The sequence below is a fragment of the Hydra vulgaris genome, chromosome 10, assembly GCF_038396675.1.
Source record: "Hydra vulgaris chromosome 10, alternate assembly HydraT2T_AEP".
Classification (NCBI taxonomy): Eukaryota; Metazoa; Cnidaria; class Hydrozoa; order Anthoathecata; family Hydridae; genus Hydra; species Hydra vulgaris.
This window is the reverse complement of record NC_088929.1, coordinates 50,514,099-50,526,930: the sequence shown is the minus strand read 5'-3', so window position 1 is coordinate 50,526,930 and position 12,832 is coordinate 50,514,099. Positions and strand designations below refer to the sequence as shown.

The following is a 12,832-nucleotide window of genomic DNA, read 5'->3' as shown; positions in this document are numbered from 1 at the left end:
TCCACAAACAAAATAAAATTTAATAAGTTTGAGGTTTAATATAGATTAAATAAATTCATTTATATAAAGAGATAACAGTAACGGTCCTAAGATAGAACTCCACAAGTTATTATAGTTTTTGTCGTTTTAACATTTAAATATTGAATGTATTAATGTCTGTTTTGTAAGTATTTTTTAAACCATATTGACTTATTGTGTTTTATTCCATGATCTTCAAGTATTTTTAAAAGAATGATTAGTAAAGAATCCTAAAGTGAAACATTTATCATTAAAGGCATTGGTTACCTAAGTTTCTAACTCGGTTAATTCAGTTGATCAGTCGCGTGATCAGTTGAATAATTTTTTTTAAAGCCAAATTGCTTGTTAAACACTGCTTGATTTTAGGGGTTTAAGGTTGTATTTTAAAAGACATGAGGTTTTTCTTCAGATTCTATTAATATGTATATTTACGAGCTAGAAAGTGTTGAAAATAAAATCGAAAGCGTTCCTTCTTAGTCCAAAATTGATATTTTCTTAAATCCAGAAATTAGCGTTTAAAAAACATTATTAATTTTATGATATATGCTTTTATTAAAAAAATCATAGAAAGCCACTTGACATTTTATTTTTTTTGTCATCAAAATGTGACTAACTTAATATATAATAATACCTTTAATAGTTTCACTAATGTAAAAAATTTTAAATATTGTAAAAAATATTAAATATTGTAAAAACTTTTTTATTTTATTTTGTAAAAGTTATAACTACTTTTTATAACATTTTTAACTAATAATCATTTATTTTAAATGACAATGAAAGTAGATAAATATAACATATCAAACGGCTCATCTTTCAAGGAAAAAAATCGTACTGAGTCCAGAGTTTCAGTTGGTTTTTGTTGCTGCAACAAAACAGAAAATACTTTCTTCGCAGTATGCCATCATTGGTGACACTAGTTCGAGACTATGTACACGAAGGATTCAGTTTTGATATAAATGCATTTCCCACTGGACTTTGCAGCCGTTGCAAAAAAGCTTTCTATGCCAAAAAGGTTATTATATTTTAATAATATTTTATTATGTTTATTAAATTTTTTCTGAAATTTCCAACTAATTAGAAATTTTTTTATTTATTTACAATAACTTTCTGCAATATTTTATTCTAATTTTAGGAGGATCACTCCTACCTGTAGTACTAAAACCAAAGCTCAAAACAAATAAAGTAGTCTCCACTGATACAATATTTGTTATCAAGAAAAATCGTGATCTGCCTGAAAATGTTGTTCGTGATATTCTTAGCGATTTACGAAAAGATCTTAATTGTCTAGGTGTCTAAATATTTTATAAAATTATATTAATTTTTTGTACATTAATTTTTTTTTCAAAAAATCTATAATGTTTAGTATATCTCACATTATTTACAATATGGTTTTTCACAATTAGGTGTTGAAAAGAATTCAATTACCACGGTTATGAGGCGGTCTCATACTCTAGATAAGATTTACAGGTACAAAAAAATTGTTTTTTTAAATGGAAAGGAAGATGAACTTGAAAACTCAGTGTTGAAAGATGTTGTATACATTGAAGATCTCACTAGACTTGTTCATGAAATCTGCTCTCTGCGTGGATTGAATCCTATGAAAGCCATTGTTAGAGTTGAAATCGACGGAGGACAGGGTTCACTGAAGGTTTAGTAATTTAACCTACTTTATATTACGCAAACAAAAGAAATAAAATTAGAATTATTATTCAATTGTGAATATTTTTCAGATTATAAATAATATTTTCGATGAAACAAAGTTAGTGGAGCAAAGTAGAAACGAGAAAGACTTGGGAGTGAACAAGGTGATAATTCTGGCTATGGCACGTAACTTCAAGAAGAATAACCAAAATCTTGGAATGCTTAGTAGATTAATTAATTTAAATCAGCTCAAGTTTTGTGTGGTTTCTGACCTAAAGCTCATAAACGAACTTGGCATATCAGTAAGAGACTGTTTAATTTTATTAATTTTTACAAGTAGCTATTATAACATTAAATCTCAGAATAACAAAATAATTTATCATAGAGAGGTGGAAGTCATAGAGTCATGGTGTCATAGAGTCATGGTGGAAGTCATAGAGTCATAGAGAGGTGGAAAACAAAGAACAATATAGAGATTAGCTATAAAAGTTTTTTTATCCAGATGATACCTGCCCCAATCCATACCGTCATTCAACGTTTGTATACTCCGTGATATGTTTCTCCTATTCCATATGGCGTCAGCAAAAACGTCGATTACGCATTCTTCGAACAATTAAGTTAAAAATAAACTAAATATAAAACGAATAACTTTGATAACGCATATTATTAAAGTTAAATATAAAACTGACAGCAACACTAAGCTGCTGTTTAAATTATGTTAACTATAAAACGAATAATATTACTAAACAAATGAGTTTAATCAATTATTAACAAACTAAGTAAAATGGTAATAATTGCACCTAACAAAAATAAAAATAAACTAAATATAAAAGTAAGCATAAAACGAATAATCCTACAAAGCCCTGTAAATTAAAATAAATCTAATATAAACTAGTTATAAAACGAATAACTACGCTAAACATAAAATAAATGTTACTGTACTGGTACAATAAACTTATCAGGTGACTTGAGAACTTTTTTCTCCTTAAACTCAGATTACAATCTGTACCAAGATGCAGGATATTCTTATAAGATTATGCATTTATTCAATAATGTTATTAACCCATGTTTACTTGAAGGAGGTCCTAAAAACTTTATTCTTGATACCATCCCTCCTTCGGAACTTCACATATATGAGCTAATATATAATGTTGTAACAAAAATTGTTGACATTCTTTTAGTTAATGAGGGCCTAAAATCCTTTTTGGACAAAAATACTGTAGTGTGGCATGGATATAATAGTAGAGAATTGAATGAACCCAACTATGGAAAAGTTTTCAAATTATTAGATGAAATGATGCTGGTAACACCAATTCAGTTATAACCTTGCGTTGAAACCCGGCAGAAGTTTAGAACAGGTAACAATTAGTACAATTTTCTTCATGTACTGCTACCTTGTAGGATACGCCTTTTTAGGCAAAGGCTAGGAGATGCCAACTCTGACTTAAAATACCCCTGCCTTGGGGCTTTTGGTTGAGAAAAGGCTAGATGATGTCTCGATAAAATTACTCATCTTGAGCAGATGTTAAATGCACCTTGCTACTGTCTTGTAGAAGGCCTCCTAGGCATAGACATAAGGGGTAAACAGATTCTATCTGTTGACCGGCCTCTTACCCCTTCTTCATCTATTAGGCTGGCGCATATGTATTTTTAATACATTGTTTCCAGTTTAGGATGTTGAATGCTAAACCTTCTTGACTTAATGCAGGGGTTTTGCTTGTGTCTCTGCTCTTATGACTAGGCAACTCATTCAATTATCTCCTAATGAGGGTACAGCTTTAAAACTCAGTTTTATGGTTCTGAGGCCAGTTGGTAGTCAGGTTTTCCAAACTCTGTGGTAGCTCTTAGAGAGCTAATTCCATCAACAGCTGAAAAACATCAAAGTATCAACAGTGCCATGTTGCGCATGGATGGTGTCCCTGTTTGTACTTTTGGTATGCATTGCTGAGGCCACATTTAGAGCCCTTTGTTACGGCTTAGGGTTTAATAATAGTAATGTGGCAATTGCTTGGGCTATCAAACAGTGTTCTGTGTACTATCTATGCTTTGAGTCAAGTTCTTCAACAAATTTAAAAATTAATAAAGTACTAAAAACTATAAAACACAAAAACTATAAAACACAAAAACTTTAAAACACAAAAACTATAAAACACAAAAACTATAAACCACAAAAAACCATTATCATCATCAAGTTCTCTAAATCTATCATTCACTAATATTTGTGGTCTTCGAAGTAACTTTTCTTCTTTTGAATCTTATTTCTAGCAAAGTTAACCCGACCTATTTGCTATTTGTGACACTAATTTGAGTTCAGCTGTCTCATCTTGTGATCTTAGTGTTGATGGTTATCTTCCTTTGTATAGACTCCAATAGTTACATGCTTGGCCTGGGCATTTACATTCGTATTCGTCAATTCACCCATTTATCGAGAAACTAGGTTTGAATCCACAGATTATTCTTTTATGTGCTTTTTTTTAGCACCACTTTACTCTATCGCCTTTCTTTTTGTTCTATATCGCCCTCCTTCATCTGAAGACCGCACTCTTTTTGACGTTATTTCTAATCATATTGACTAAGCCCTCTATCTTTATCCATCAGTTAATATTGTTGTTGTCGGTGACTTTAATGCTCATCACGCTGAATGGCTTAGCTCTAGTGTCAGTGATTTTGCAGGCATTAAAGCCCATAACTTTTGCCTTTCCCAATTCCTAACTCAAATAGCCAACTTTCTAACTCAGTTTTCAGACAACCCGAATCATATACCTTCTCCACTCAACTTATGACTTGTTTCTGATCCTAGTCAGTGCTCTGTTTCTCCACATTTAGCCTTAGGTGCTTCTGATCACGGTTTGATCTCTTTAAAACTAATATCTCATTCATCTTCATTACCTGAATCCCCCTATTATCATACCTCTTACAACTACTTTAAAGCTGATTCGGATTCTTTCCGTGATTTTCTTCATGATGGCCCTTGGGTAGAAATCTTTCGTCTTCCAGTCGACAAATGTGCTTCTTACATAACTTCGTGGATTCAGGCTGGCATGGAATCTTTTGTTCCCTCTCGATGATTCCAGGTCATGCCTCACTCTCCTCCATGGTTTTTCTTTCATTGTGTTGCTACGATTGCCAATCGAAACCGTTACTTCCATATCTATCAGCAAAACAATTCTCCAGAAAACAGACGTCTGTTTAATACTGCTAGAAACCATTGTAAAAAGATTTTGTCTAACGCCAAAGCAGGCTATTCCGAGGTCATAAAATCTCGTATCTCATCTCAAAAATTAGGCTCTCATGACTTCTGGAGAATCTTTAATAGCAATTATAATAAGGGCAAATCTTTAATTCCACCTCTCTTGTATGGTTCAGACTTTGTCACCTCACCTAGAGACAAAGCTGAATGGTTTGTTAAGAAATTTTCATTAATATCATCTCTTGATTCCACTAGTGTTTACTTGATATTGCCAACAAACAGATTGATCTATTGCTTGACATTCGTATCATTCCAGTTTCTGTATCTAAAGTGACTTCCAGCTTAGACTCTTCTACATCTTATGGTCCGAACAACATACTTGCTATTGTCTTGCAGAAGTATTCTCCGGAGATGTCGTCTATACTTTCAAACTATTCAACAAGTGCTTATCAGAGTCGTGTTTTCCAGCCTGCTGGAGAAGCGCCATCTGTTATCCCTATTTTCAAAAATTCTGATTTTTTTAACTACCGTCCCATATGTCTTCTTTATATTATAAGCAAGGATTTGAATCTTTAATTAGCAAACACTAAGTTTCTCATCTTGAACCTAATAACGTTCTGACCATCAATATGAATTTCGATCTTCTCGTTCTACAGCTGATTTGCTAACAGCAATAACCGATAAGTTTTATCGTGCATTTGATAAAGGTGGAAATGTTAAGGCCATCTCTCTTGACATTTTAAAAGCTTTTGATAAAGTTTGGCATGCTGGTTTTCTCCATAAGCTTTCTTCTTATGGTGTATCTGGCAACTTCTTTAAGATTATTGAATCCTTCCTTTCCAATCGTAATATAAAAGTTTTCCTCGATGGACAGCACTCTTCATCTTATTCTGTAACTTTAGGGGTTTCTCAAGGTTCTATCCTATACTCTTTTTAATTTACATTAATAATCTTCCAACTTTTCTCACATTTTAGGTGGCATTGTTTGCTGATGATACAACCATTTATTTTTGTATTGATATAAAGCCAACACTCTCCCATTGCTTGAAGGGGGCATGTGAGCTTGAAAAGGATCTTAATTCTGCTACAGCATGGGGTTCACAGTGGCTAATGAACTTCAATACAGATAAAACTCGATTTTTTTCAGCCAATTGTTATCGCAATAGTTTAGATCTTCCTATATTTTTGAACGGTAATGTACCTGATGAGTCATCCACTCTTCATCTTCTAGTATTAACTCTTACTTTCCGACTTATCTTGGAAACCACATATCAAATCTGTTGCAAAATTAGCATCTATTAACGTTGTATCCCTTTACCGAGTTCGGCACTTTCTTACTTCAGATTCTATTCTCTATCTCTATAAGTCTCAAATCCGACCTTATATGGAATACTGTTGCCATATCTGAGGCGGATCTTTTAATGATGCCCGTATTCTTTTAGACAAATGCGAAAACGCATTGTAAACATAGTTGGACCTGCTCTTGCAGTCAACCTCCAACCATTATCACATCATCGTAATATTGCTTCTCTTTTTCTTTTCTACATATACTATAATGGGCACTGCTCTAAAGAGCTATCGTCTCTTGTGCCATTAACTAAATTTCATTATCGTGTTACTCGTCATTTAATTAAATCTCATCCTTTTTCTGTGACTTTTCCTAAGTGCTCCAAATACGCTTATTTGTCTAGTTTTTATCCTTGAAAATCAGTTCTTTGGAATTTGCTTCCTTTATCTTGCTTTCCTGATTCATATAATTTGCAATCCTTTTAGTCTTCTGTCAATCTTTATCTTGCTCTACAATCTTCATCTTTTCTCTTCCGGTAACTTCCAACTTTAATTAGTGGTTGCTTACAGCATTGTTGGAAGCAAAGATGTTTAACATATATATATATATATATATATATATATATATATATATATATATATATATATATATATATATATATATATATATATATATATATATATATATATATATATATATATATATATATATATATATATATATATATATATGTATATATATATATATATATATATATATTGTATTATAAATTTTATTTTGCTTTGAAACATGTAATGGTTGTAATTGTATTATTTTAGCTATCTCTCTTTAAAAAAATTTTTTAAAAGATTTTTTTAAAGAGAGATTGCTAAAATAATACAAATGATATCGTTTTTTAAGCACTATTTTCTGGATTTCGGAAAATATCAATTTTGAACTAAGAAGGAACGCTTTAGATTTTATTTTTAACACATTCCAGCTGGTACATATACATATTAATAGAATCTGAAGAAAAACCTCATGTCATATGAAATGCAACCTAAAACCCTTAGAATCAAGCAGTGTGTACAGTGGCGTTGCGTGACAAAGTTCCAGGGAGGGAGAGGGGGGAAAGGGAAAAGACCTTGTTTTTCCCAACTGCTTAACATAATTTTCACAACTGTTTTTTATAATTCAAGAATTTAAGAAATAAATTTTTGTCCTATTTACAAAATCTACTGATTATTATACTACACTGCACTCACTCTCATGAATTGCTAATTATCAGTATTTATTAACTTCTATTAACAAAACATAGCTTCCTTTACATATATACAAAATATTCAATTCAAAAAACGTCTAAAAGTTTTACCCATTCATAGTGAAATTGTATTAGTCCAAAAAAATGTTACAATTTACAAATCGAATAAACTTTACAAACCATTCTGGCAGCATATATTGCAGATTAAAATTTAACGGAAATGAGTTAGTACATAGGAATATGGAAAATATTATTTTATTACAAAACTTATACGCACAATATTTTATCATCAGTCAATCATTTTTTGTATACTGTTTGATTTTAATATGACGTTTCTTCAACTAAACCCATCGTTTAACAAGATGTTCGGGATTAACTTCTTTACAAAGTTCTTTTTCGCACTTCAGTAGCATGAGACTATTCAGTCTCTTGTCACTCATTGTTGTTCTCAGATGTGATTTTACAATCTTAAGTTGACTGAAAGAACGCTCATTTGATGCTACACCATAAGCAGCTGTGATTACAGAAATGCATAGTTTATGGGCTTGTTTCAGTATATCCTTTAACTTCACAACATGGTACAAAATGTCTTGCAGCGTCTTGGCTGGTGTTTTTGATAAATTAAAATCTTCATTACCTTCTGCTAAACAGATATCTATCAAAATTTCCATCTGGCCTTTCAGCATATGAACGTCTGGAATATGATCCTTGTATCCAGGAGGAAAAAGTTTGCTTGCTTTTATTAAGTTTTCAATACTCAAATTATCCTTATTTAACAAAAAACTAAAAATTTTGGTGATAGGGGCAAATATTTCCTTTAATGCTGCCGAGTTTTCGGTTAAACCAATGGCTAGAGAGTCAATGACCTCTTCGAATTCTTTCCGGTAAAAAGCTTTCATCTCCATTGCTATTAATCTATGGTGTCGTTCGTAATCGTTTTCTGCATCAATGTGTAATGTTCTAAAAAATATTACTGGACTTTCAATTAAATTATTTATAGCATCTGTATCGTTACTGATATTTTGTATGTTCTTGGCAGTACTTTCAATTACATTAATACTGACAATGACATTAAAGTTTGGACTTTCTAAGATTTCTGTTAATATTTTCATCTTATCAATATTCTTCATAAAGAAAAGAGTTATAATGAAATAAAAGTTGTTACTTTTTTCAGAAGTCCCATTGCCTTAGTTCTCGTGTATCAAAAATATTATTATTTGAGATGCTCTGAAGAAGATTAATAACCTTCTCCAAATACTGATTTAAAGCCTTAACAGATTTTGTTCGTGCGGTCCATCTTGTTCTAGACAGGTTTACAAGCTGTATTGCAATGTCGATGTCTTCAAGTTTTTCTTTTAAATGACTAAATCTTTTTGTGCTTGATGTGAAGAAAACATCTAACTGTTCGAGGACATTAAACAATTCTCGTATTAAAGCATTAACATTGCAGGCATGTTCAAGAGCAGTGTTTGCTCTGTGGTATTGACAAGGTATGTAAGGTACATTATGGCCAACTTCTTCTGTTATATACTTTTGTACTCCTTTAAATTGCCCAGACATTGAATTTGCGAAGTCATACGACTGAAAAGCCATCTTTGATGTGTCAATGCCTTCTTTATGTAAAGAAGATAAAATTAGCTCAGCCATCCCTTTTCCAGTCTTATCAGTGTATTCGACGGATTTCAAAAGCCTTTTCCGAATATCACCGTTTTCACTGGCTGTTCTCACAACTATACTTATTATATCCGTATGTGACATATCGGGAGTAGAGTCGACCATCACGGAAAAAAAATTGGAGCTGTTAATTTCATCAATGATCTTACTTTTTAATTCAGTTGCAATTAAACTAATCATTTCATTTTGAGAGAATGGACTCGTGTATGTAATTCTATATGGACGAAGGGCTCTATCTTCAATCCAAGATTTTAGTGCGGGATTGTGGTGATAGATAAGATTAACAACTGCAACAAAGTAACCTTGATTAGCACTGTCCAATTCTCTAAATGTTAGCCCTTTGCTTCCCAAAGTCTTGCATGTATCGATAAGAATTTCGACAGTTTTTCTATTCTGCACCTCTATTTTTTGCTCTTCTATTAGAGCAAGTCTATTGGATTTATCAATAAGGTGATCTATATGCCCTTTTTTATAAGAAAGTGACAATATTCACTTAATGCAACTTTATGTGCTTGAGAGGTAAAGTGCACCTGAAGCTTTCCAAGTTTGTCTTTCCCATAGCTTTTCATCTTGGACCAAGATCTCACCCCAACATTTATTCAAGCATCTTCAGTTTTTCCCTTCTTTTCAACACCCTTGGGGAAAAGGCGGCAGACAAAACAAAATGAGGCATCCTTCTGGGTGCTGTATTCTAAATATTCAAACACTTTGTACCACTGGGGATTAAATCTATTTTTACCATTACTTGGGAAACTAGCAAGTTTTGGTTGGTGTGGCCCTAACTGGATTAAATACAATTTTTGATTATCCGTAATTGTATGTGGACGTAAACCTGGGTCATGCCTTATCAATGCTGATAAATCTGATTTGTTAATTATAATATTTTGAGCTTTGGTATCGAGTTTTTTTATAAAAGCGTTTCCCATTTTCAAAATATTTTTTGACATTTCCACCACAGAACTTGTTGCATTCACAACTGCAATTGCAGCGAATTTTTCATTCACTAATTCTTCTTTACAATATTTTTTATAAATGTCATTACAATCTTTAAGATTATCTATTAAAACACCGAAATTCCTCATGAGCGAAGTCCAATTTGTTGTTTGTTGTCAGTAGTACCCAAGTTAATAATATTCGTGTCATCCTTTTTATCTCGGTCATGAAACTGGGTTAAATGATCTGATTAAATTCTGTAAATTTCTCTGCTTGTTCCTGGACTACAACATAACTCGGGTTTTCCCCTTTTGCATCATTATCTTGAATTTTTGAACTTATGTCCTCTTCAAATTTTTAATTAGAAGATGTTGTTTCTTCTATGGATATACCACATGTTGAAGTCGATGTTTCAATTATTATCAAGTCTAACTTTGTATGTTAACTACTTTGTATTTCATCATCCATCGACATTTCGACATCAATACCAGCATTCTGAGGTTCAATTTTTCGTTTTTTTAAAGCTAAGGAGGCTACAAAAGGATTCTCTGGGGCTCCCACTGTTCGTATATGAACCTTTCTACCACCATGAACGGATCTTTCATGACTGGTTTCATAGTCGTTATTAAATACTGCTTTGCATACGCAACATTGTAATTTATATCTTTTGCTATTCATATTTAGGCTGGAAAACAAACGCAGATACTATATATTACCGTAATTTTTAAATGATTTAATGTTTATAAAAGTTATCACTCTTAATAAATGTGATAAGATATAATTCTTTTATAATAAAATAAGACTAACAATCCTATTATATGTTCTTATTAGGCCTATTACTCTTCAAACCTAAATTTGATCCTACTTTAGTATACTGAAAATTGGAAGTAATAACAGGCGCAAAACGTTCATATCAGAGTTTAGCGTTTATTTTATTATACTTTCTGATAAAAAGCTTTATATAAAATTAGTATATTAAAAAATGAATCATATCATTTTAAATGCTATCGTATCTTTTATACAAAGACAGAAATGTTAAAATCAATTCTTGGAAATAAATTTTCACGTTTCAAAGTAGAAAGTATGAAAAAAAATGAATAACTGCTTTTAGTCAAACATAAAATTGCAGCTGCTATTTTTATTGCATAAACTTGCAGCTGCCATTTTTATTGTTGATAACAAAAAAAAGTTGCGCGAAAAAAAACAACAACGTGGAAATCAAAAGGGCGCTTCGTTATGTCTTTGCAATTTATTTCGTCTTGTGGAAAACAGCCTTAAGCCGTTTAATAAACGTAAAGTTTATTTGTCCAAGTCAAAAAAAAATTAAATCTTTGATAGATTTTCGTAAACATTTTAATTTTATTTAACTAAAAAATATTTTTTGATTTTATAACCGATTTCCCAATTGTGCTAACTCGTGGCAAGGTAATTCCCAACTTTTCTCTTTTCTAGATTCTGGGAGTGTGTACAACATGGTCATTACTATTAAGAGGTATACTCCCCAAGGAATTTTCATAAAATCAAAAAGAAAAATTAAATCTTATTTAGGCAATTTAATGTACTGGGATTTCAGAAGTTGTAGTGGGTTTACCTACAAAGTTCTATAAATATCAAAACTTTGTCTTTTTTTTTTGGTTGGGTAAAAAAAAAGATGATTTGGTACTCCTAAAAAAAATCATTTTTACGGCAAAACAACATATTAGTTTCAAAGTTAAAAGCATTTTTGGCTTCTTTTTTGACTAAGTAATTGGTTTTGGTATATGAAGACCAAATTCGTTTTTGTTGATTTCTGTTGCATTTCCTTGCCAGAAATTTTATATTTTTAAGTTTTCAAACAAGGCAGATAAAATTAGAGTAAAACTAAACGAGCAGGCACAAGGAAAAAAATTTAAATGGAAAAGTATTACATAGCAGTGTGAGAGTAAATAATGTAAATTTTCCTTCTTCAAGTGTAAATGTCGATAAATAAATATAAATAGTCAAACTGACATCTTCGATACGTCAAGCTCATCTTTTCGCAAGGTTGAAGCAGTCATCAGCTCAAAACTACAAAAATTAACCAATTATAATAACAAAAGACGTAACAGGATATAGAATTATTGATTGTTCGATATTTTCTGATGTTATTAACGTTTTGAGCTGTCTATTTTGTCTCCAAACAACTTTAGCATTAATTGAAAACAAAAGCAAAAAGCAAGGACTTGCTTGTAAGCTTTCTATTGTTTGTTCAATGTGTAAATAGCAAAATAACTTTTATACATCTAAATTAATTAATAAAAAGGAAATTATGATATAAACACTCGAACATTATACACAATGAGGACTCTTAGATTAGGACATTCCGGATTTGGAAGGTTTACAACCCTCATGAACATGCCAAAGCCAATGACGCCAAAAAAATTACATGCCAAAGTTAATGACGCCAAAAATATAGAGAATTATAGAGAAAATTATAGAGAAAGCTGCACAAGAAACAATAGCTGATGGTGTACCTGATTTAAGAATACAGTGTCAAGACAATAATTAGATTCTGGATATTGGTGTATCATATTATGGTGCGTGGCAGCGTAGGGGGTTTTCCTCATTGAACGTTGTGTTTGCAGCACTTTCAATGGACTGTGGGAAGTCGACAACGCTGTAGCCAATTTCAACAGTGGAATGAAGTCTTCAATCTTAATTTATGAAAAACTGAACATAGCTCCAGGGTATTACACGATAAATTGTTGTAACGACATGAATAAAATACGCATTAAATGGTCGGTCTTTGAATAGTAACAACTTTGAATAGTAAATTTTTTTTTGATTGTTGTTTAGTTTTTTCAAATATATTTTTATAAGTTTGTTTTAA

The 12,832-nt window shown here is 31.6% G+C and overlaps 1 protein-coding gene across 1 annotated transcript; it reads right to left on the bottom strand.

Moving 5' to 3' along the window:
* Positions 1 to 7,718: 7,718 nt before the first annotated feature.
* LOC136086433 (uncharacterized) lies at positions 7,719 to 10,133 on the bottom strand. The gene is made up of 3 exons (XM_065808730.1): positions 9,791 to 10,133; positions 8,623 to 9,515; positions 7,719 to 8,501 (listed from the first exon to the last, which is right to left on the bottom strand). The coding sequence occupies exons 1-3, from the start codon at positions 10,131 to 10,133 to the stop codon at positions 7,719 to 7,721; spliced, it is 2,019 nt and encodes a 672-aa protein (XP_065664802.1).
* Between the last annotated feature and the right edge of the window lie 2,699 nt (positions 10,134 to 12,832).